At 35.8% G+C, this 24,441-nt stretch overlaps 1 protein-coding gene across 17 annotated transcripts in view; it reads right to left on the reverse strand.

The window, feature by feature from the left end:
- The window catches only part of Grip1 (glutamate receptor interacting protein 1), a 661,025-nt gene that overhangs the window by 227,061 nt on the left and 409,523 nt on the right, over nucleotides 1-24,441 (reverse strand). The window contains exon 1 of one of the 17 annotated variants that reach the window (XM_087192384.1): nucleotides 6,373-11,666. The exons of 15 other annotated variants lie outside the window; for them this stretch is intronic. In XM_087192384.1, coding sequence (XP_087048510.1) covers nucleotides 6,373-6,655 — 283 coding nt within the window. In that variant the 5' untranslated portion in view covers nucleotides 6,656-11,666. Of the gene's footprint in view, nucleotides 1-6,372; nucleotides 11,667-24,441 lie in introns of those variants that run through there. One more of the 17 variants, XM_087192383.1, reaches the window with a different exon arrangement.

Here is a 24,441-nt window from a genome sequence, read left to right on the forward strand (position 1 = left end):
ACAAAGACTTTGTTTCCATTTTTTCATTTTTTCATATGAATTCCATTCCCTTATTTCCTTTCTCTACCCCTCCCACTTCTCCTTCCCCCTTGCCCCTTTTCTTCCTATTTCACATTATCTGTTATACCTTTTAGTTCTTATTTACACTTTTAATTTCTCACACCAGAGAAACTATTTGGTATTTACACATATGTGTCCTGTTTATTTCACTAAAGAGTATCAGCCCAACGTGCATCCATTTAGCTAGAAATGTCTCTAATTTCTCACTTTTAATGGCTGAGTAGTACTCCATTTCATTAAAAAAACACATTTTCTTTATCCAGGCTCAAGTTGATGGGCAATTGGGCTGCTTCCAAGTTTTAGCTATTACAAACTGTGCTGCTATGAACATAGGTGCACATATATCACTGTGGTATGATTCTTTTAATTCTTTGGGGAAGATATCCGGCAGGGGAGTGGGTGGGTCAAATGGGACTTCCAGTCCTAGTTCTTTGAGGTATCTCCATATTGATTTTCACAGTGGCTGCACCAGTCTACAATCCCACCAGCAGTGGAACAGTGTTTCTCTTTCCCCACAGCCCCACCAGCATTTGTTATTGGTTGATTTCATGATAGCAGCCATTCTTTCTGGGGTGAGGTGGAATCTCAGCCTTGTTTTCATTTGCATCTCTCAAATGACCAGCGATGTTGAACATTTTTTAATAAGTTTATTTAGTATTTCTACTTCTTTGTCTGAGAAACGTCTGTTCATTTCAGATGCCCATTTTTGGATTGGGTCTTTAAATTTGGGAGGTCTGATTTTTGTAAGTTCTTTATACATTCTAGATAGTAGACATTTGTCTGAGGGACAGCTGGTGAAAATTTTTGCCCACACTGTGGCTTGTCTCTGCACATTGTTGGTGGTTTCTCTTGCTGTGCAGAAGCTTTTCAATAAGAAGAGATCTCACTTGTTGATTGTTTGTGCTAGTTCACGGGCAGCTGAGGTTTTGTTCATAAACTCTTTTCCTACACCAATGTCTTCAAGAGTTCTATCTAACCTCTGTTCCATCCAGTTCAGTGTTTCTGTTTTAATATTTAGATCTTTAATACGTTGTGATTTTAGTTTAGTGCATGATGAGAGATATAGGTCTAGTTTTACTCTTTGGCAAGTTGAAACCCAATTTTTCCAGCACCATTTGTTAAAGAGGCTATCTTTTCTCCAGTGAGGGTGTTTGGCTCCTTGTTGAAGATGAGGTGGCTGAACGTGTCTGGAGTTGTTTCTGCATCTTCTAATCTGTTCCACTCGTCTTCCAGTCTGTTTCTTTGCCAATCCCATGCTGTTTTTATCATAGTAGCTTTGTAGTATAGTTTCAGGTTGGAGATTGTGATACACCCTGCCACGTCTCTGTTGCCTAGAATTGCTTTTGCTATTCTAGGTCTCTTCTTGTTCCAAATGAATTTTTGGATTGTTTTCTCAAAGTCTGTGAAGTATACTGCTGGAATTTCAATTGGGATTGCATTGAGTCTATATAGCCATGCCTCTCTCTTTACTGCTCTTCCTTCTCTTTTTTACCTACTGTCTTCTACTTGGCCTTCAAAATTGAGTTGAATGGTCACTGATGTTTGGACCTTCTTTGCCCTCTAACCCTGCACTTGTCTCTTGCTCTCAAAGTGCCTCACTCATGCCTTCATGTTAGTACTTACCATACTGAAGAATAATTGCTGGCATTCGGCTGCTATTTAGCATCTGTTATGTGCTAAATGCATGTAGTTTGTCTCTTCAACCTCAAAAAAGCATAGATTGAATAATAAATTTATCATCTTGTGAATAACAAGATGACTTATAAACAGATTCCTTGTTTCTCTACCTCAAAACTACTAATAGTTTATGTATATATATATATATATATATATATATATATATATATATATATATGTGACAAAATGCCCTAGAGATGCCAATAGTAGGATGAAAGATTCAAATAGTTTTCTGAAAGTTAATTTTGAGAGTGATAAGGATTTTTCTTTCTCATGTCCATCGGAACTCTACTTTGGTTTCCAGATCAGTCCACTTTTAAATCAATAGTTATGATTTTTTATTACTGTGAAAGAAGAAAAACTCCCTCATCCACAAAATATGCTATTTTAGCATTGCTGAGTCATTTTCTCCACACATGAGCATAAAAACTGAAAGAGGAATATTCAAGGAATTAATGTTTCAAGCAAGAGCCTTTCAGGGTTTTATCATAATCTTTCAAGAGAATCTTCTCTTTGGATCTCCCAAAGCACATTTTCCATGCAAAGAAAAAATCACTTGACTTTTAAGTCAAAAGATGAAATATTGGTGAGATATAGTTTGTAGACTTCATTGTATATGTGGGGGGAGAAAGACAGTTTTTTATAGAATGAAAACAATGCAACATTACATTAAATTTGGATTTAAAAATATTCAAAGGAAGAGTGACCACCATTTTTTCCCAGGGTATCCCCCAAATTTCTGTGCAGTGCCTATGATATGCTATAATAAACTGAGCATCAAACACAGATAGTAGATACAGTCACAGTTTTGTTTCATTTTAGACAAACACTGTTTTATCTGATCCATCAAAAGAGTCATCCTGTAGGATAATTTATCAGACTAGTTCCATTCACTTAGCTATGCCTGTCTCTGTGGAAGCAGTAATAACCCAAACACAGCTGATCCTCACAGAATGCATAGAAACAGAGATATGAGGTCAGACATGAGACTGAAAATCTCTATAGATGTTCCCAGGAGCAATGACAGCTAGTCCAGAACATCTGAGGCTAGCTGTAAAATACAGGAGCCTAAATACATCAGATCATCAGAAGAAGTGCTAGGCATGGGTCTCTGAGAAGCTGATTCAAAGGAACTATCAAGGGAGAATTCTGTGAAGAACTGGAGGGATTTTGAAGGATATTAATACAATAATATGGGAGTTACTTTTCTGCCTCACTTTGAACATGCCTTATAACACCCTCAGTGATATCAACACCTGGCATTGAGCAAACCATGTTCATATTGCTGAGATGAGAGGTGGAAGTAAGTATTGCTACTCTTTATTCTGAGTAAACTAGGTCAAAATGGTTTAAAAATGCAGGGAAGAACTATAGTTTTTATAACTATCATATTGTCAACAGAAAGGGTCATCCAGGATCAGGAAAAAATTATTGTAGGATGTTGTAGATACAGACAATAGGGCCACAGCAGCAGCATTTTATTCACAGCTTCACTCTTCAGTGGAATTGACTATGAGTCCACAGTGCCGAGTTAAACAAGACACAGAGCTTAGATGACCTTATCAACTTAGCGAGAGGGACAAGCCAGTGACCAGGTTCTTAGGAGACAGTGTTAAATGCCATCGTGGGGGATGTTCCAGGCACTAGAGAGGGACAAGCCAGTGACCAGGTTCTTAGGAGACAGTGTTAAATGCCATCGTGGGGGATGTTCCAGGCACTAGGGAAACACAATAGGAGCAAGTAAATCAGACTTCACATGGAGGGAGGAGGTGTGGAAAGTGACATCTAAATTAAAGCCAGATAGAAGCGTCTGCCAGGAAACAGGAAGGATGGGAGGAAAGAACTCCAGGCAGAGGGCATAGTATGGGAAAGGCAGACAGGCAGACTTGCGCAGTGCATTCCATGGGCTAGATGCAAGTCAGGGTGCCTGGAACCGAGAGGCTCAGGCAGCTGTGTGTGTGTGTGTGTGTGTGTGTGTGTGTGTGTGTGTGTGTGTGGTTTTAAATGGATGGGAAATTGAAGGAGAATGTTAAGTAGCAATCAGATCAGCAATGACTTTGAGGAGTCCAAACCTCCTCTTGAAGGTAACATGGACACAAATGATAGAAACAGATTATGCTTTAGGAAGATTCTTCTAGCTGCAGGGTGAAGAATGGGGTTGGTGAGGACCAGAGTCCAAGAGAGCATTTAAAGCTAAGAATGCAAACACCAGCATGTGGAAACTGTGAAGGATGGGTTTAAAGTCCATTTGAAATAATAAATGAAAAGACATAGCTCCTTTGAAACCCTTCATGCTCTGTTCCAAGATACCTAATTTATTTAATCAACCACTATAAATTAAAAATAGTGACAATAGTACAGAAATGCTGCAAATGGATCAAAGTCAAGAGATATGTCTTAGTATATATGAAACTTTAGGTTATCATAAAGGTGGTGAGTAGAGCTACTTAGAAAGATAACTAAGCTTCTACCATGTCTAACAAATTGTAAATGAAGTATAGTTTTAAATGTATATAATAAAACCAAGTAAATCCTATTACTAGGGAATTAAAAAGGGAAGAAAAGCAGATAATAAATCAACATAGGTTAAAATTTTCTACTCAACAGCAGATTGCCAAGGATTAAAGAGATTCCTAATATCCACTGGTAGTAGATATAAGGGAATAGGAACATTTACTCCGTTGTAGGAGCACATAAAATAAGTCTTTTCTAGAATACAGTTTAACAATGTGAAACAAAACATTTAAAATGTACATTTTGTTTGACCTACATACTCAGTTTCTAGGAATGTAATTTAAGGAAATAACTGGAAAGCTACCCAGATGTGTATGTATGATGGTAGCAATTGCAACAATTGGAATAATATAGATATTAATGGCAACCGAAATATCCTGATAGTGACAATGAAATGCAATAAATCAGTTTAATGTGAAGGTTCATAATATCACATGAGCTGATATTTATAAAATACTGATATATAAATAAACAAGGTTGGCGAATAACAAGAACAGTATAATTCTAGTATCTATATTTGAACATAAAAGAAGAAATTCATGTAGAACTATTAACAGAAGTTTTTTGGTGTTGGGATTACATTTGATTTCTTCTTCTTACATATTTTCTAAAAGTTTTTTTTACCATGAATACATACTACTTTTATAACCAGAAAAAAGTAGGAATTCCACTTTTCTTTAAAAGAAGTACCAAGAATAATAGTGATGTGGTGTTAATAATTTAAGAGAACCCAGAGCAAAAGCAATTGGCTGTATCATTCTCTAAGTCATTATCAAGTGCCAGATACACAGCCTCTTCTCTGAGGACTAAAGGAAAAAATTGACACAAAAAACTTTCTACCACCAAACATCAAGAAAAGAACGAAAATCCTTGTCAGGAAAAAGTATCAGAGGTACTGAATAAATTACAATATACTTTGCCCTTTAATTGTAGAGTTAATCTAGACACTTAAACTATATGTTCACACTCAATCCCTGTGTCATTCCTCCCTACTTATGAAACCATGTCAAATATTATAACCAGACAACTTAGCATAAAAAAATGGTTTTCTCTTGTGTAGGACTATCTTGCTTGCATGAATCCTCATTTAACTCTAGGTTTTTTCACTTGAAAAATAGTTAAGAAGCTGTTTTGTCTATTCTAACTACATATCACATAATACATACAATAATATTGTAAATGCTCTCAAAATAGTCTGAAGTCAATAACAATAATTCCATCTTACTTTTGCAAATACAGTTTCTCAGTATTCCTTCATGTACACTGATATAAAATCTTAAAAAGATGATGCTTGGTGGAGGAGCAGGCATTTTAATTATTAGTAGCATTATTGTTACTATTATTCATATAGATGAGAGAAATTGCTATCAGGGAAGTTTATTTCCCCTATGTTTTCAAAGTCAATCACCCACAAATTCAGATTCACAGCCAGTTTGGTTTCATGAAAAGATTTCTTTCAGCATCCATAAATAACACTTTTTATGATAAATTTTGAAATATTGGATTGGATCAATTTTATTTTTCTCCCATTGCTGTGTATACAGAGTTTTTAAATTATAGAGCTCACATAGTTCAATCTCTTCATCTTATTGACAAGGAAATTAAAGCCCAGGGAGAGTCTGTGACTCTTCTTCTATCTCCAGGGTCATTAGCAGAGTGGAGACCAGACACTGAGTCACTTGACCTGTATTACAGTGTTCTTTCCATTGTGTCACAGAAAGAACTAGAGGACTCTATGTCTACAAAAATTTACAGTGTTTTCTCATTCATTTTGCTCCCACCGTAATCATTTGAAATGTTGTCACTGATTATTATTCTCATTTTGCAAAGAGGTAACTTTGGTTTGGAGAATTTAAGTAACTTTCTAACATTTCCAGCCAAGCCAGAGCTTTGCCTCTTTGAAATTAATGCAGTGATTTGTTTTTGCAATTGATATTTGAGTCAAAGGGATCCAGTGCTGAAAACGTTTAAAACTATATGCAATTTTATAGCAGTCTTATAAAAAGATTCACAAATTGCAAGACAATTTTTAGGGGGTGGATTTAGAACATACATCCACTCAAAGTTTCAGGTTTCTACATATAATTAAAAATTGAACTCAGTGAATAATGGAAAGCTTACCACTGTTTGGCTTAGCAAGAAATTCAAGAGGGCTCTGATGCAGGTTAACCTCTGACTCATTAATATTAGGAGGCTCACAGCTTAAGTGAAAATCATCAGTGTAAGGATCTAGGGCTTCAGAGGCAGAGAGATATGGCTTTTCTTTATATTGGATGAAACCATCAGTATTAAAAGAGATGCTGTCTGGGAGTATGGTTGCTGGAAGACAAGGTGGGGAAGTGCTAAGCTGATATTCCTTAACTGACTTTGCCATGGCCTTCTCAAAGTGGGCTGCAATGTTCATTCATCTTTCAAAAAACTCTAAACACAAAAAAGCACACACAATTTCAGTTAAACAGTAACAGATAATAATACCCAGAGAATCCTTGCTAGGATTTCATCATGTGTAATTACTTTTTATAAGTAAAATGACTTTTCACCCCTCTCTAAGCTTTACGTATACTGAGCTTTCACGAAATGTATGTTGATTGAGAAATAATTAGTTTCATTGACATGGCTACAAGTCCAAGCCGTACTATAGAAATGTATTAGGGAACTCAGAATGAGACTTGCCAGGTGAAATATAAAAAAGAGGGGTTGCTTTCTTTTGGTTTCAGTTTTCCTCATTTGAATGAGTAGTCCTGGAATCTTGAAACATTTTTACTTGCTACGTTAAAACAAGGAAAACACCTCGAATCATGTTCTGTTTTCTTTCCTATACCTATACTCACTGTATTGATTGGACAGAGAAAGCCCTGTATAAAGACAAATAAAGAATAACAGGGGTCTCTGGAAAAAAGTATGACAATTAGGAGCAAGAAGAGGTGAAAGCCAAAGGGAGAATTTAGTGCAAGGCAATGGGTTCTCTGATCTTTTACCACTCTGAACTGCTGTAGACCTCTTCATCACTACCTTATATCAGTCACCTTCCACAAAAAATGCGATTGGTTGCCACTGTTAGTATCCTCATTTCCCAGCTGAAAAACTGGTGATACACAAAGATTAAGTTGTCCAAAGCTGTAGAATAAGCCATGATGGAACCTGAGCAATGGATCCTGAGGTTGATTTTTAAGCAGTGCCTAATGTGTTTTGGAACTGACCTGTGATCTTGAGAGGTCTGCCACAGCTAATATGGTGGAAACCTCTGGCAAAGCCACGTGGCTAAGTTCTGTGGTCTCTGATTTCTCTAAAATGCTTAGAGTATCATTGATATGTAGGGGGAGTGCCATTTGTATGATAATAACATACAAGTAAGTATCAAAGAGTAAGTACTCACTGTGTAAGTCTTTTGAAATTCAAATGGACACGTATTTTCAGAATGTTACATTATATGGCATCATAATACTTAAATTTTGCATCTATAGAATACTTTTGTTTCCTCTAAAGTAGTAGAGTTATAGAGTAATAGAGTGTAGAGTAATACAGAGTAATAAAGAGTACATACTATAGAGTAATAGAGTAATCCTTTTGAGGATTAGAAGAAAACTATGATTCACATTCCCACAAAAATGGTCCTTGTCAGATATAATAGATTCTTTCCTGAAACTCACTTAGCATCCCCTTGAACCCTTTTGTCTTTTTCTTTTCAGTGCTGTGGTTGGAACTCAGGGCTTCATACATGCTAGCTACCATTGAGCTGTGTCTCTAATCCCAAGAACTTTTGTTTTAATCAAGGAAAACACTTTCTTTGATTCAGATAGGGGAATAAAGTAAAGGAGAGAAGACTAGCTAGGAAAAGAATGGTAAGATCTTTCTTAGGGATTAAACAGACTAACTTAACATCATATATTTGTGTAGATATGATGATAAAATATCTTTTGACTCTAAAGGTCCAGCTCTAAAAATGCATTCTTTGTAAATTGTGATCATCTTCCTTCTACTTCTCTGTATTTGCCAATAAGAATTGTTTATCATTACAGATGAAAGACAGTGGCCTTTGAAATGAGGGAGGGAATGGAGTTTTAAATTCTTCAGTTTAATTTCTCCTTAAAAATACTTGGCTCAGAAGGTGGTTATGTTCAATCTCCTACTGCTTTGCACTAGGAAGGCTATTTCTGAGGTATACGTCAAAATAATAAAAGATTTTATACTTCACATCTTCCCCACTCCCTGGCCACTCCTTCTTGCTCCCAAACCCTGGTCTAACTCTTCCAGAAGCACTCAGATCTGCCCATGATCTAACTACTTACAAGGTATTGCCTGGCTTTCCAGGTACCTGCCACAGGATATGGCCAGTGTCCATTTTGTCTGGTGCTGAACTTAAATGCTTTGAATATCATCCCTGACTGGATATGGTATGTAATAAGGGTTGATGTTTTTCCTTTTCTTGGATTTGGTGCTTTGCCTCTCTCTATTCTGAGTATTTATTTAAGTTTCGCCTTTTGGATAGCTAGTTTCATGTCTCCTTTCCTCTGTATACTCAAACAACAGAAAGGAATGGATGGATATACAGTTTTAGCTCATGGCACTTGCTCGATAAATGTTTCTGAAATGAGTTTCATATAAAGTATTCCTTTCATTATCAAGCATTCCAGTATGATTATTGTAGTCATGAAAATGGTCTGAAAGATCGAGTCCTTTGGGTTAATTAGTAGTTGCTGAGGTAAATACTGTAATGTATTTAAAACAAAGACTCAATCGGAGGATAGCTGACTGCATAGAAAGCAGGAACTTGAATCCATGACACTTCTCACCCATACCGATAATATTTTTGAGGTTCACTTATGACAAATCTTTAGCATCAAGATTGTCCAATGTGCATCCACAGTTCAAAATCTTGTGTTAGCTGGAGATTTAAAGGCACTTCTATTATCTACTCAGTTGCATAAGAAACACTTTAAAGAAAACTTGATAATTAAATATTGCTAAAACAATCTAGAAAATCAATGTATAAGATACATTAGTGATCCTGAAAATTGAACACTATTTATAAACTTTATTTTGTGACTTTCAATGTATCACACATGGCAAAGTACAAATTCATTCTATTGGATTTTTGTTCACTAAATAAGCTCACAGAAGACTAAGAAATGAAGTGAATGGACATTGCTGTAGCTTAGAAATAGAGAGGGTCATATGAAAAAACTGAGAGACTGAGATAAAAGAATCAATACATTTCCTAACTGTGAATCAGATAAAATGTGGATTGTTTGGATATTTCCCCTTGCAATTTCATGTTTGAAGTTGGTCTGGCTGTATTCTCTTTGATAGTCTTTTAAAATATGTATTCAACCTGCAAAGTCCTCAGGGTGCATCTCTCTGGCATAAGGCAATCTGATTCCTGAAGAATACAGAACATTCCAAACAGAATGGCTAGAAGAAGCCAACATATCTGTATATCTTATCACCTTAGTTTAAATGAGGCTCAGTCAAATAAGCTGAGTCCTCTACCCTGAGTCAACAGAAAGGACCAGACACTTCTATCAATTTAGGCCTCCTTCTTTCATTCAACCCAATTAAACACACCTTTATTTATTTATTTATTTATTTATTGGTATCGGGGGTCAAACTCGGGTCCTTGAGCTTGAGCAGCAGGTGGCGAAACCACTGAGCTAAATCCCCGGCCCCAAACATGCCATTATTGACTGCCAATGTGCAAGGAACCATGCTAACCACCAAAAAGGGAAACAATAATGGACCAGACAGTATGTCTCTCACAAAGAGCTTGTAGGCCAGAACGAAAGACAAAAACACTGTAAAAATGAATGTAACCCAAGGAAGGGCATACTAAATGCTATTAAGAGCCTCCAAAAGCAACTGGAAGACAGAGAAAAGAGAAATTAGCTCTCTTTGGTAGAAAAGAGAAAAGTTTCATTTTAGACAAGGCATTTAAACTAGACCTTGAAAAAGAGGGAGGTTTCAGGCACATGGACATGAAGAAAATGGATATGCCAGCAAGGAAAAACATAATCAATGATATTGAAGTAAAATACCGTATATCAGATTTCCTTAAGACAAGAGGCTGAAAATATTGCATTATAAATCAGAGTGGCAAGTTAAGGCTAGATATTACATATATCTTGCAGAGAAGGAAAACTGAGCCTCAGATGGTTGTTAAAATGATATAAGAGAATACATCTAGTGAGTGACAGAGCTGGGACTTAACGCTTCCAAGTTCATTTTCTTTCTACCACACCACAACATCTACTCTCTATTTTACCTCAGGTAAAGTAAATACAGTCTCTACTGTCTCCACCTCCTTCCATGATACCATTCTGGGTAGCTACAAATACAAGTGAGGGCATTCAATCTAATCTGTGTAGCTCTCAGAAATCTATACCTCAATTCAAGCCATTGATGGAACAATCCTTTAAAAAGACTACTTGAGGCATTTGACCAATGGGATGTCTTGTTGGTCAAAGTCTATCTGTGCAGGGTGTTAGTTAGCTTTTCATTACTACTAAAAAAATACCTGAAATAATCAATTTTAAAAAATAAAAGGTTTGTTTTGGCTGATGGTTTTGAAAGTTTCAGTTGATGATCAATTGGCCCACTGTTTTCAGAGCTGTGGTGAGGCAGCACATTACAGTGAAGAATGTGTGGTAGAGCAAACCTGCTCAATCATGGCTGCCAGGAAGTAGCAGAGGAAGAAGAGAGCACCTCCCAATAGCACCATGGGCTGCAGATCAAAGCTTCAACACATAGGCCTTTTCAGGGATGTTCAAGATCCAAATTATAGCAGCCAGCTATATCTCAGGATACTTGAAGAAAATAAGAAATACCAGGAGAGACTTCTTAATCTTGTGGGCTCAGTTCAAGGAATTTAGTAAGAGAATCAAGGATTACTGAAGCCTTTATTTTGGGGAGATTTCTTGAGCACTGAACAAATTATGAGCCCTAAAGGAACCAAGCCATATAGTATGCCCTGAAATAACATATTGTGATATTTTTAGCTTTGTTCTTTTTGCTCAAATTGCTATTTGGGGTCTTTCATGCTTCCATATGAATTTTTTACGATTTTTCCAATTCTATAAAGAGTATCATTAATACTTTGTTATGGACTGCACTGACTCTGTAGATTGCTTTGGGTAATGAGGACATTTTAACAATATTGATTCTTCCAATCTGACTAGGAAGAGATTCTAAGGGGAGAAGAGGAAGAGTGAAGGAGAGAAGAGTAGAAGAAAGTTAGATGGACATGATCAGTGCATATATGATGCATATATGGAAATCTCACAGTGAATCCCACTAATTTGTACAATATATGTTAATTATTATTTTAAAAATCAAGCTATAGAATGCTGTATTATAGAATTTGAATTTTAGTAGAATACAGTCACTGAGAGGCAACTAAAGTTTTCTCAGCAGAATGGATATACTTGACACAATATTTCAATCACCAAACCGTATTACAAGTAATAACTTCTTTGAAAGATAGCTTATACATACTGGTCACTATTTTTAATGAGTGAGAGTTTAGATCACAAATTGATCTTATTATAGAGAATAAAGAATAGGAAAAAAACAATGTTTGAAATATATAGGATATTACATATCAAAGATAGTCTCTTGAGATTTTGCATGAGTAATCTGGTCCACATCGGCAACAAACACATGGTTTGGAGTGCATAATGCTTTGATCGTTGCAACATTGCATAACATTTGTTTTCAAATCAACTGGCACTCTTATATGCTGGAGAAGTAAACTCTTCTCTCAAACTATTCCTTCTAAATTACTCAGGAGATATTCATTGTCATTGCAGAGTAGTAATACACATCAAAAATTATGAGACTGGCTCCAATACCTGACTAAACAGGTTCATATCTAGCAGCATGACCTTGGGCAAACTATTTAACTTTTCTGTACTTAACTCTCCCCATCTCTAAAGTGTACATAGTAATAATACTCAACTCACAGCACCTTTTTAAGGATTAAAAGGATAAGTATGGATAAAATAATATACTGAGAACATTGTTTAACATACATGAGAAGTGCTCAGTAACTACAGTTAGCATTAGGTGTTAGGCCCTCTTACTAAGAAGATTCATTTCTAACTGGGTACATATATTTCTTGGTTTTAGGGGATTTCACCCTGCCTTGTCAACAGGTGGTATGGCAACTTTGGGATATTAAGCACAAAAGAAAAAAAAGAGAGAGAGAAAGAAATGAAACTTAGAATTTCATTCAATATATCCATCAATCTTCTTAAAATCTCATTCCATAGATGAGAGGATTATCTTAAAGCAGGATCAATACTTGGTTCATTTCACATCCTAGAATTTTTTTTGTAAAAATCAAGAAAGCCTAAGCCTCAAGGAGAGGCATCAGCAAAATTTCAATTATTTCATGAATCTTAAGTGTTAAGAGCTATTGTGTTCTGCTCTAGGGACTGGTTTTATCCTCAAGTCATTTAGCTTTTCCCTCAACATGTTCAATTTTTCTTTATTTCCAAATAAATATACTCACAATTTTTTTTAACATGGATATGAGTACTTCAGCAGAAATAGCTGCCAAAGACTTTAAAAGATTTTATTCACTTTAATACTCCATGACTAACTGGGGAAAACAGCAAAAAGCACATTAAGATTATGTCTGTAGGTCTTTGACCATTCACTGGCACACTGGCAACATGTTAAATAGACTTTTACAATATTGGGTAATGCGGGAAAAAATCCTTTGCTTGGTGGAAATCTCTATGGACATTATTTTAAGGAGGAGGGAGAGGAGCCTTTTTCATTCTCTCTAACCTAAACAATATCATTCATCACTTCTGAATATATTTTTTTCATTGAGGAAAAATATTAGAATCTGGAAAAAAGCACAAGGGCTGCTCAGACCCATCTCCTATTGTAATGCACTCCACATTTTAAGAGTTTTCTCAACAAAGGTTGTGTCATCTGGAAATTATTGAGTAAAGTTTAAATACTAGGAAGCAAAAGAAGGTTTGAATGGTATGTTTAATTTAATGCAAGAAAAGTATGCCACCTTTGAGGAAAAGTGATTCTATTTTTTAAAAATCAAATGGCATAAAATAAGCACACTTTTCTATGCAAAATTCCATAGTGGGAGGTATGAGGGAAACAAGGAAATATAGGAGATAGTGCTTTACCTTCATGGAGATTCTAGTAAAGTGGGAGAGAAGAAAAAATGTGTCAAAGTTAGCAGTCAGAATTAGGCAGATAGTGCTAGGTTGCCAATTCACAGAGCCACAGTACATTAATAAATGGTTACCAACGAGTAGAGGCTTTGCTGAGCAGGTACGGAAAAGTATCTCACTGATGAGCTAATGTCCTTGCCCCTAGTACTCCATGTGCTTTGCCTCTGTGTTCAAAGCTGATTCGAATAACAAGAAGTCTAGCTTCCCCATTTGAATCTGATGGAAGAGCTCTACTCCAGAAACTCTTACTTAAGGCTTTCCTTGGGACCTATGTATGCCTTGCATATATATGGTGGAAAGACCTACATGAGTATTACAAACCAGTCTACAGATTTTCATCACCAGTTTGTTTGATCTGGAAAGTACAAATGCCAGTGGCTTTCCTTAATCTTACTGAAAAGATTTCAGAGGTAGAGAAGAACATTGGTTGTTCAGGGATAAATTCTGTAATGATCACAACTACGCTGTGCCAGAGAAGTTATGCCTTGTCAGTGTGTGATGTTTTGGCATATTTGATAAGAAATGAAACGTTGGATTCCTTGAGAATGCTTTCTAGACCTCAGGCTCTGAATTTCACTGAGTTTCTGTATTTAAAAGAAAATTTTAAAAATCTCTTTTCCACAAGTATTAGTATGCAATAAATCTAATTACTACTCCCCACTTACGATACACTCATTTTAGGGAGAAGCAACTAGCTAAAGCAGGTCTCTATGTTCTTTATGTGCCTCTGTAAGCTGAACAGCTCACATTTTGGCAAAACAATTAGCAATTTGGTATTAGTTATACCCACTCTCTGAACCTTTTACCCAGAGTGAGTACTGACTTAAATATAAAAAATATAAATATGAAACATATGAAAATATAAAGAGTGGATGATCTAACACCCCTGGATTAGTAATTCTCCATTTACTAATTTGGTTTAGTAGATAGAAGCTTCATTCCAATGTTGCCTTTTCTGTAGTTTTTTTACAATGCCTAAATTTGGGGAGTGAGCATTTATATCACTGTAAGAAAATATCAAACTCAAAGAATTGTTAATGCACTCTGGGCAAGGAAGAAACTGTTTGCCATAGGAATTTGGCAGATCCACCCTAAACTCCATTCAAGAGAATTGTCTACCTGAACTACCAATGCAATTCAGCTAATAAATACTTGTGATAAAGATTATGATGGGAGTCCACACAGAACTCTAGCTGCTCATGCTAAATATATAGAAAAAAGAAAGGAAACAAAATTAAAGGGTGTGTGGGTGTAATTTATTGGTAGAGTACTTGCCTAACATGCTGAAGACCCTGGGTCAATCCATACCAGCAGCCAAAAAAGAAAAGAAAAAGAAAATTAAAGGAATATAACCATCCTTAAAATCAGAGTATCTTTTGGGACCAAACTTTAAAATGAAATGTACACCGCAGGGTGGAGATTCAAGTGACTCAGGACCAGACAAAGGCTGTAGTAATGTGATTTTCATGGCCTCAGAAAAGACAAGGACTAAAAGCCCTTCACATGCAGAAGTCAAGGGACAATGAATCATTGCATGAACCAGCAGGCCAGGGCAGAAGGTCTCTGCCACTGAGCAGAGGTTGAAATGTGATCTCTGCCCAAGACTGTGTATACTGATTGATTGGGGTAGAGGGAAGGAACAGAACTACCAACACCAAACATAGGTACTAGATTTAAATGGTCTCAGACAGAGGAAGAAATCTCTACTAGTCATAAGACAATGTGTCTCACAGTCATTGGCCCTCAAAGGCCAGAAAGAGACAATTACCAAAAAAAAAAAAAAAAAAAAAAAAAATTAGACAAGGAGAAGTGATGTTAAGGAAAGGAAAAATAAATTTAAAAATCAACACAAGAACAAAACAAATCTACTCAAGATGAATTTGTAAACAAAAGGCATTATCAAGCATCAAAGTGAAAACAATCAGTGCCAATAATATGATTATGAAAGCAAATATAGATAAAGTCCTAGATTCAATTTGGAACTTGAACTAGACTTGTGGAAGGCAGTCTGGGAAAGGGAAAAAAGGAAGGGTTATAATGGTGATAGAGAAACGCCATATGCAAAATTAAGGAAGTTGAAAGTCGAATGGTGATTGGTTTCTGGAGGCATTTAATTGAGGTTTGAGGACAAAGAGGGGTTAGGATAGAGACTGAAGCCTGCTTTCTCAAGTAAGGTGAGGCCAACTATAGCCATGCTCCAGTGCTGGGAAGAGAAGCTGAATTTGCCTTGTCAACAGTGGGAACAGAACAAAGGAGTAAAGGGAGGTGGTAGCTCAACACAGGGTGGAGGAGAGGAGGCATGTACAGGTCTTCATATATTTTGGGAGGTGAAAAGTGGACTAGATTTAACATGATGAAGTCTACACCATTGTGTTACTATTGGGATGGAAACATGTTTTGAAGGTAAATTCATGGTACCCAATATCAAGATGTTGCAAAAGGCTACAACTGTCAAAATGATATCAGATATTTTTAAAGAAATAAAATGCTGCAGATATGACTCTAGATGAATTTCTTCATCTCCTACCCCTCCTTGTCCCACCACTCACAACCACTCCCCTCATCTGTGTATTGCGACCCTTGGTTGTGCATGGTTTTATACTTTTCATACATTTGGATGGCCCTGTAATATACAGTATTTTTGTGTATTTAAAATATTCATATAAACTCCTTTTTACATATTTGGGTTTTTTTTTTTGGTACCAGGGATTGAACTCAGGACCTTATGCTTGCAAGGCAGGCATGGTGCCATTGAGCTAAATACCCGGCCCAATATTTGTTTTGTTTTTATAACTACTTTAAGAGCTATTTTAGGTTGACAACAAAATTAAGAGGATGATACAGATTTGTCATATACTTCGTGCCCCTAAACATGAAAAGCCTCCCCTATTAAGAATGCCTCCACTGACAGACCTACATTGACACATCATTATGACCTACATTCTGTAGTTGATGTTAGAGTTCATTCTTGGTGTTGTGTGTTCTGTGTTTGAACATATGTATGTTGACATGCATATATATTTTTGCAATTTTTTCTTTTTTCTGAATATTATGCCTTGAATGTATATTCATGTTGATACAAGGAGAACTAATTTTTTAAAAATAATATTTAAAGAAAATTAGACATACTGAGTCAAGAAAAACACTGGAATTGTAAAGTATTGACTTGAAGCCTATTAACATAGAGAGAATAATTGAACTGAGTATAGCTATGTCCTCCAGGCTAGGTTCGGGCTTCCATGAGACTCTGAATTCTTTGCGACCAATGACCTTGTATTACTTATCTCTGAAAGCCCTGTAGCAGCAGCTTCATGATGAGATACTCAATAAATGTGTGTTGAATGAATAAACAACGTTTGCCTTCCATAAATATCCAACATAGCTTAGAAACTGGCAGCAATGGATAAAATTTGAGCTCTGAGTAAATGTTATTAACCAATCAAATATATTTTTGGTATAATGGATATTTTAAAATTGGAAGATTTGCCATTTAAAACCAGATTTCTCAGTTTGATTGTGAAATCTAAGTATCTGTCAATGCCTGGCTCATTCTTCAGCCTGGCAACAGTCAAGATGAGCATCTGTGTCACACTCTAAACAGGCTGTGTGTTTCCAGCCTGTTCTGGATACTTCACATTTTGGCCCTGACACCAAGAACAATTGTCAGTTACTGCAAACTACTGTTTACACTGCTTTTTTAAAATGAAAGGACATATTTCCTTACATCTTAACTTTTAAGAAGGAGGGAAAAATAAAGATGGACTGACAGGGCCTACTATTTTATGCAAAATGAGAAGAATGTGTTTCTTTTCGAAAGTGAAGGCTGTATCCTGAGGTGCTTAATATATAAGATCAGCATTCTAACTAAGACGGTCTATCTCATGGGGACAGGACCCATTTTTTTTTTATCAAATAAGTGTTAAACATCTGGTTTCTGTAAGCATTTCCGTTTGCAAGCTGTCCCTTTCTTTTCAGGTACTTTTAGGAATGCAATATGAAATGAACTTCAAAAAACAGGAACTTTCCTTTTAGATTTTTTAGTGTTAGGTCTCATACAGTCTTCATCCCAATCAAAAACCCTCTCTAAAATCCTGGAAATCTTCTTCACCTGTATTCTCTCAGTTAGACTAACCCAACCCAACCAGTCATGACTCTTGCAAAACTTGTTTACAATGCACATAATATTTTTAAAAGTTGAAACTAGTTTGATTTAGATTTAAGTAGGAAAAAAATGACAGCATTTCATTTTAATTTTAGCATTGCCAAGGAATTGACCAATGATTAGATTTGCCTCACCAAATTTCCACTATTAAATTATGCAGTCAGCTCTCTAAATGACAGTTTCTCAATCAAAGATTTATCACCAGCAAGGGGCCTACAAAGAGGAGGATGAGAAGAAGTAGTTATCAGTATACACTGCCATCTCTGCCACCCAGACTGAGGAGGATCTCCAGGTGCAGCTAAACAGCTGCTGTCTTTTAAAGGGAAGGTAGTAGTTTTGGTGGCCAATCCTTATACCTGGACAGAATGGGAAGTCAGAAAATGTGGTGGAGCCTGGCTGGCTTTGTCTCTAACTGGGGCATCCTTGTGCCAAAAAATGGTTTTCTACTGAACATTTACTCCAAGATTCTGCATCAGTAAAACAGCCCCTTTGCAGTCCTTTACATTAATAAAAGATTTTTTTATTAAAAAACGGTCTTTGATGAGAAAGTAATGTTTACAAGGCTTAAAAGTAGGATATATTGGAGTCTTCTTGAAAAAGCAGATTCTAAAACCTATACCATTCCTCATTCATTTTTATATGAGTTTAGATGATTTAGTTTAAGCTACAATGTGCTTTCTTTTCACTATATATTAAAGATTGTTCTCTACATCTACCAAAGTACCAAAATGCCATGAAAATGAATGAAATCTTCCTAGATGGATAAGAGACAGACAACACAAAAAGCATTATGGCCATAATGTCTTCAGACAACTAGACGGACTCTATTTTAGGTGATTTTAAAGTTTATTTTTGAATGTCTAGAAACCATCTGTTTTAGGAATTCTAGTTAAATTTTGGTTCTTACAGAAACATGAGTTATTTTAAATTTTATAAGAGTATACTACAGCCTTCTTTTATCCTAAGGAATTTCTGCCTTCTAAACCTCTGAGGAGAAATTTTCTCAAGTTTCACATGTACTTATTAGTGAAACTAATGGTATACAATTATTTCAATAGTTAATAAACACTACATGATGAAGAATGTTTATACAACTGACATATTAATGCAAATAAAAAAGCAAAAAAATCCATCAGAACAATGCCAACAATGCAGAAAATTACCGCTACTATTAATTGACAAACTACTTTGAGAACTTAATGTAGCATATATTAACTGTAGGACTGGGATGAGAACTCTCCTTACAGCTAGAAAAGATCCTTGCACATGTGAAGAAATGCCTTTAAGTAGAGCAAGGTATTACATAAAATGGTAGTTTTGCATTTCATGCTTTTTGTGAGCATCACAGGTACAGGAAAGCATATATTCATGATAAACAATCCACAGTAAATCCCTCACTTAAAAAGTAGCTCCTGAACACCTTACCTTGCCTACTCTGCTCTAGCAATACTGTCCCCCTGATGATCTGTGTGTGACAAGCTCATGCTAGCCTCATGGTTTTTGCATTTGCTCTTCTGCCAGTGTCGAGCACTCCTCTCCCAGGTAGTTACATGGATTTCAGGTCTTGACTCAAATATCATCTCATCAGAGGTTGTCCCTGACCTCTCCATCTCAAATAGTGCTTCCCTCTCACTCTGCTACCCTATACTCTCTTTGAACTTTCTGCATAAAATTGAGATTTTGCATTTACTTGAGTATTTGTCATTGTCTTACTCTACCATTAGCAGGGAGGTTCTATAGATGCAGGGGCAATGCTTCTTCTGTTTGCTGTTGTGTAAATATTCACCACCAAGAGCTTTAATTCACACATAGTAAGGCCACAGTAAATAACTGTGAATGAATAAATGAAGCTGTCATTGTATATTCTGTTTTGAAATTAACTTTGTTCTTTTCTGGCAAAATATAATACTTGAAACATTTTCACATGGATATAACAGTGTGACATAGTCTTTGAGGATGTGAATGTTAATATACTATTTCCATTTTATAAGCTATTAAAAATCATATACACAAGTCTCTGTAGATTTTAATATAACATAAACAGCACATGTACACTGAACTCAAGCTAAGAGAACAATTTCTTTCTTCTTTCAAAGGGCTTTTCACTTTGACAGTGTATCTAATATGTTTCCTTAAAAGGGATGTTATGGCTCATATCTAGATGTCTTGCCAAAGCTTCATGCATTCATAGGTAGGGACTTCTGGAGTGACTGGATCATGCGTGTGTGATACTGGATTACTACACTGACTGCTTTGGGATAGTTCTGGGTATGGATGATGGATTTACTGAAAAGGGAAGACCCAACTTGTGTGTGGGTGGCACTAACCAACAGGCTTGCACCCTGGATAGAATAAAAAGGGAAAGAAAGAAGTCTTTCTGCTTCCTGCCTTCTTACCATGAGCTGTTTCTCCTCATTCATGCCCCTCTGCCATGCCTCCCTGCCTTGGAGCCAGCTGACTATTATCGGAAACTTCTACACATTGTGAGCCAAAATAAATCTTTTCTCCTTTAATTTATGAGTGTGGTATTTTGTCTCAGCAATGAAAAATAACCAAGACAATGAATATTAAACGATATATTCTTGAAGGATTCAAATTTGTACCACATATCCACTAAAGTGTCAATAATGGTTAACTCTCAGTGAATGGTTGCATTACAATTCTTTTGTCAACTTTATCTAGTGGGAAAGAGAAAGAAGCTCTGCCTTGCTTTTGGACCAGAGAAATGGTCTTACATAGTACAAAATACACAAACATACTTCAAGTTAATATGTAGATTACACAGACAAAATAAAGTTTTTTAATTAAAATGATTATTTACTGTAGAAAGAGAGCCATCAAAATCAATAAATGTTCATGCTTCTCTAGAGAAAAAAAGCTAAACTATCTTATTTTCCTATGATTCTCATTTTGTTGCCTACACTGTATAAAATGCAAAAGCTTCTGCCTAGTGTTGTCTGATGAACTGTTGGCCACCATGGAAGTTAAGGATGTTAATATCATATCTTCATTAGAATTTTCTTTTTCTTTTTTAAAATTCATTAAGTTTATTGGTACATTTTAGATATACAATAGGATGACATTCATCATTGGGGATTTGTACCTATATATGATATATCTTGGTTCTTATTTTTTCCCCATTCCCCTGCTCTCCCTTCAACCTCTCTGCCCCTCCCTATTTACAAAGACTTTGCTTCTGTTTTTGTTTTTCTCATATTTTTCCTTTCCCTACTTTCCTTACCTCCGCCCCTCATCACTTCCCCTTCTCCTTTGGACCTTTTCTTCCTATTTCACATGATCTATTACTTTTCTCATTGTTGAGACAAAATACTCAACACCCACAAGTTAAGGGGGAAAGTTTATTTAGCTCACAGTTTGTGAAGGTTTCGATCTATAATTGGCTGGCTCCAAGGTAGCATGGCATGGGAGACAGGCATCACAGAGGAGAAACAATTCATGGCAGGCAGAAGGTAGCAAAGCAAGCAAACAAGGGGCCTTGACAGAGTCTTTCTGCCCCTTTTACATTGTATCCAGGCTACTGGGATTAGGTCTCAAACCAATCATTGGACTGATTTATTAATCACACACCCTTAATTCTAGCATCACACACTCTAGATCCAGCCACCTCTGAAAAAGCTCCACCTATGACTGCTTAAGACTTTGGGGGATATCTAGACACAAGCCATATCATCTACCTTCAAACTTTTAATTTGGCTATTAAAATAACATTCATATTCTAAAATAACAGTTAATATTAAATGTTATAATCAATACAGTATCATAACATATGTCCTATTATAATTATGTGCTTCCAGAATCAAATGAATAGTAAAATTCTTTTACTAGAATATTTATCAAATTGTTCCTATGTCACATCCAAATATTCAGTGGTGTTCTAGATGGAAATAAATTATTAAATCTATGATTTATCCTCTCACTGACATTTTAAATTAGAAACGTATCCCTAAGTTAATGGTCTATATCATTGCCTATTATTAATACAAAAATCTACTACTAAAATAATACTTGTAAAATTATATCATTTCAAATATTTGTATTTCATAGACCCATAACTCTACTTAACATTCAAATAAGAGTTTACTAAGCAATTGCTCATAAATCATTTTAAGCTTATTTTTCATATAGTAATATTTACTAACATGTTTCTGTTTTTTAGAGTAAATGTGTAAACAGAGGGCTAAATTAAGTCATTTGATTATCAATTCAGTTTTGCTTAGATGTTTGTATATTTCTGTCTGCTCTGTGATAGGTGCTGGAGATACTGAGAGGAGTCAGATATGCACCATGTTCATTAGAACAGTGGCTGTTTAGGTAATGCAAAAGTAATGTATTCAATAAATTTGTGTTTGTGTGTCTAAATACCTGTGCATTATATATTATATATTATCTAATCTCTCTAAAATGTAAGTCACAATACTTTGGACATTTATAAATACTATATTGACAGTATAAAGGATAACTATAATTTTCAGGAAAATACGTGATATACTAAAAGTTCCTTTCCTAGAAAGTTTCCAGCTTTCAGCTATGATACATGTAAAAATTGAACAGTATTTGAATAAGTGTAGTAGGAATTCTACTCTGTAGTAAAAGGAAACAGGATTGTCCTGAAGTGTTAGAAGCCACTTTTCTAGCTATGTTGAGAAATTTCATAAAGAACTTCCTATGTTGAATATCAAACTGGACAGAGTCTAGAGTTCTGCCTCTGGAGATTTGATTCTTTAGAGGAGGCTTTGCTCATGTAGAATTTCCAGTGAAAAGGACTACATCTTTGGAGGAATGAAACAACCAAAGTTCCTAACACTTCATTTCTCAAAGAAGGGACTACTTCCATGAAAAAAAAAAAAAAAGTCAGCTCTGAGAGCAAGGATCTGTAGAAATGAAATTTTGATTAGATTCTGTCAAAATAGAGGAGGTGGTGGGAAAAAAGTCATAGTAAATAATGACTACTATTATTTTCAATTTGACTGGGGAGAAGCCTTGTGTTATGGTTTAAATCTGGAATGTGCCCCAAAAGTCTCACGTGTGTGGAAGCTGACTGGGTCATGAGTGCACTATGCTCAGCAGTGGATTCATCCACTAATGAGTTCAGTGGCTGAATGTGCTGTTAGAAGATGAGGTTCTGATGGAGGTGGGTTACCAAGTGAGAACTTTAAGAGTGCATCTCCCTTCCCGGCTGCTCCCTTCTCTCTTTGGTTCCTGACTATCTCCGGGTGAGCAGCTTTCCTCTGCCGGACACTTTCACCATGCCATTTTGGCTTTGGAGCCAGGCAACCACGAACTGAAAAACATGAGCCAAAATAAATCTCCCCCCGTTTAATTTGTAGGGGTTGAATATTTTGTCCCAGTGATGAGTAAGTGACTAGGGATACCATGTTTGGAAAAATTCAGCATAATCTTTAAATAAAAACTCGGAGTACCTTCATTGGAACATTAGATACTGTATACCATATATTTTATACTCAGAGTTGTCTAAAATTTCATTAAAGTAATGGGACAGATCAGATAATTTTGGACTTTTTTTCCCCAAACTAATATTTTTCTGAATTTTACATTTAACATTGTTAACAGGCCATCTCAATCCTTCCTAGTAGCCAGTGTCCTATTTAAATAGTCACTAACTCATTTTTCTTTTCATCTTTCTCCTTAAGATATTTTAAATAAAATTAATAATTCATCATGAAAACAGTGTTTGGCACTTAATATAATCATTTCAAGGTTTCACCATTTCTCAGTTCCACATTTTTGGCTCCCCAAAATCTACATAAGTTAAACACAGTATGGAAGAAATCATACAGAAACTGCCTAACTTCAAATCTTTTCAGAATATCATATTTCTCTGGGGAAAAGGGTTCTAATAGATTTCTACAAACAACTTTTGGCTAATGTGTCAACATTCTTGCACACTGTTTCTCCAGGAGAAAATGGGAAAGCACACACTTCTTCAGATAGTTAAGTGAATTATTTCATGATACTTTCCCCATATTATATAGTTTATATGTCTGAACTATGCTAAAATTTGGTAATGCATCTGCTTTAAAAAATCCTATTACTTACCTAAATGTTGAAACTATCTCATAAAAATTCTTCCTATTGGAATTATTAAGATTCTGTCTTACTTTTCTTCATAAAAATTAAAGCAATGATCAGCCTGAGTCACTCAATCTTGCATTAAGAGCTTCTGCTGATTACTGTTCTACTCTTCTTTATCACTCTGAGGAGGTTAGACTTACTGTTGTGTTCATTGAGCTTTTTGCCTTTGATTCCACAAACAGGAACTATCTATGAGTCAACCTGTACAATCCTGGATTAAAGCCCAGGCTATTAACGCTTCTTCAAAGGGTATGCCCTAATACTATTGTCAGAATTAGTGCTGATAAGGATGCTTGTTTGACAGATCAAATTCTAATTCTAAATGGTGTGGCTTCCCCTTTGTTCTTAAACTTTATCAAGGCAACTTGATAGTGTTTTAAAACCAATTGGAATTATGTCCACAGGTTCTATTAAATTGAAAGATGATTATCATTCTCAAAGCCACAGTTTTATTCTCAGGATATATTGATAAATTATAGCTCTAGGGAGCAAGAACAAGATATACTAATGACAAAATGTTTATATTTGGCAGATACTCTGTAATATAAAAATGAAAAATTGACCCTATCCATGCCAAAGTTTAGTCAATCAGCTCCATGAAAGAGCGCACACTGTGTAGAGAACTTAATTTGCCAGGTTCCTCAAGAAGTAGCCATATTCAAAATTAGATAGTATATGGGTTACTTATCTTTCATTCTCTGGTGGCCAAAGAGTGAT

This window comes from Heterocephalus glaber, unplaced genomic scaffold (genome assembly GCF_053883595.1).
Source record: "Heterocephalus glaber isolate CG9 unplaced genomic scaffold, H.glaber_assembly_v1.0 deba00001569, whole genome shotgun sequence".
NCBI classification, from domain to species: domain Eukaryota; kingdom Metazoa; phylum Chordata; class Mammalia; order Rodentia; family Bathyergidae; genus Heterocephalus; species Heterocephalus glaber.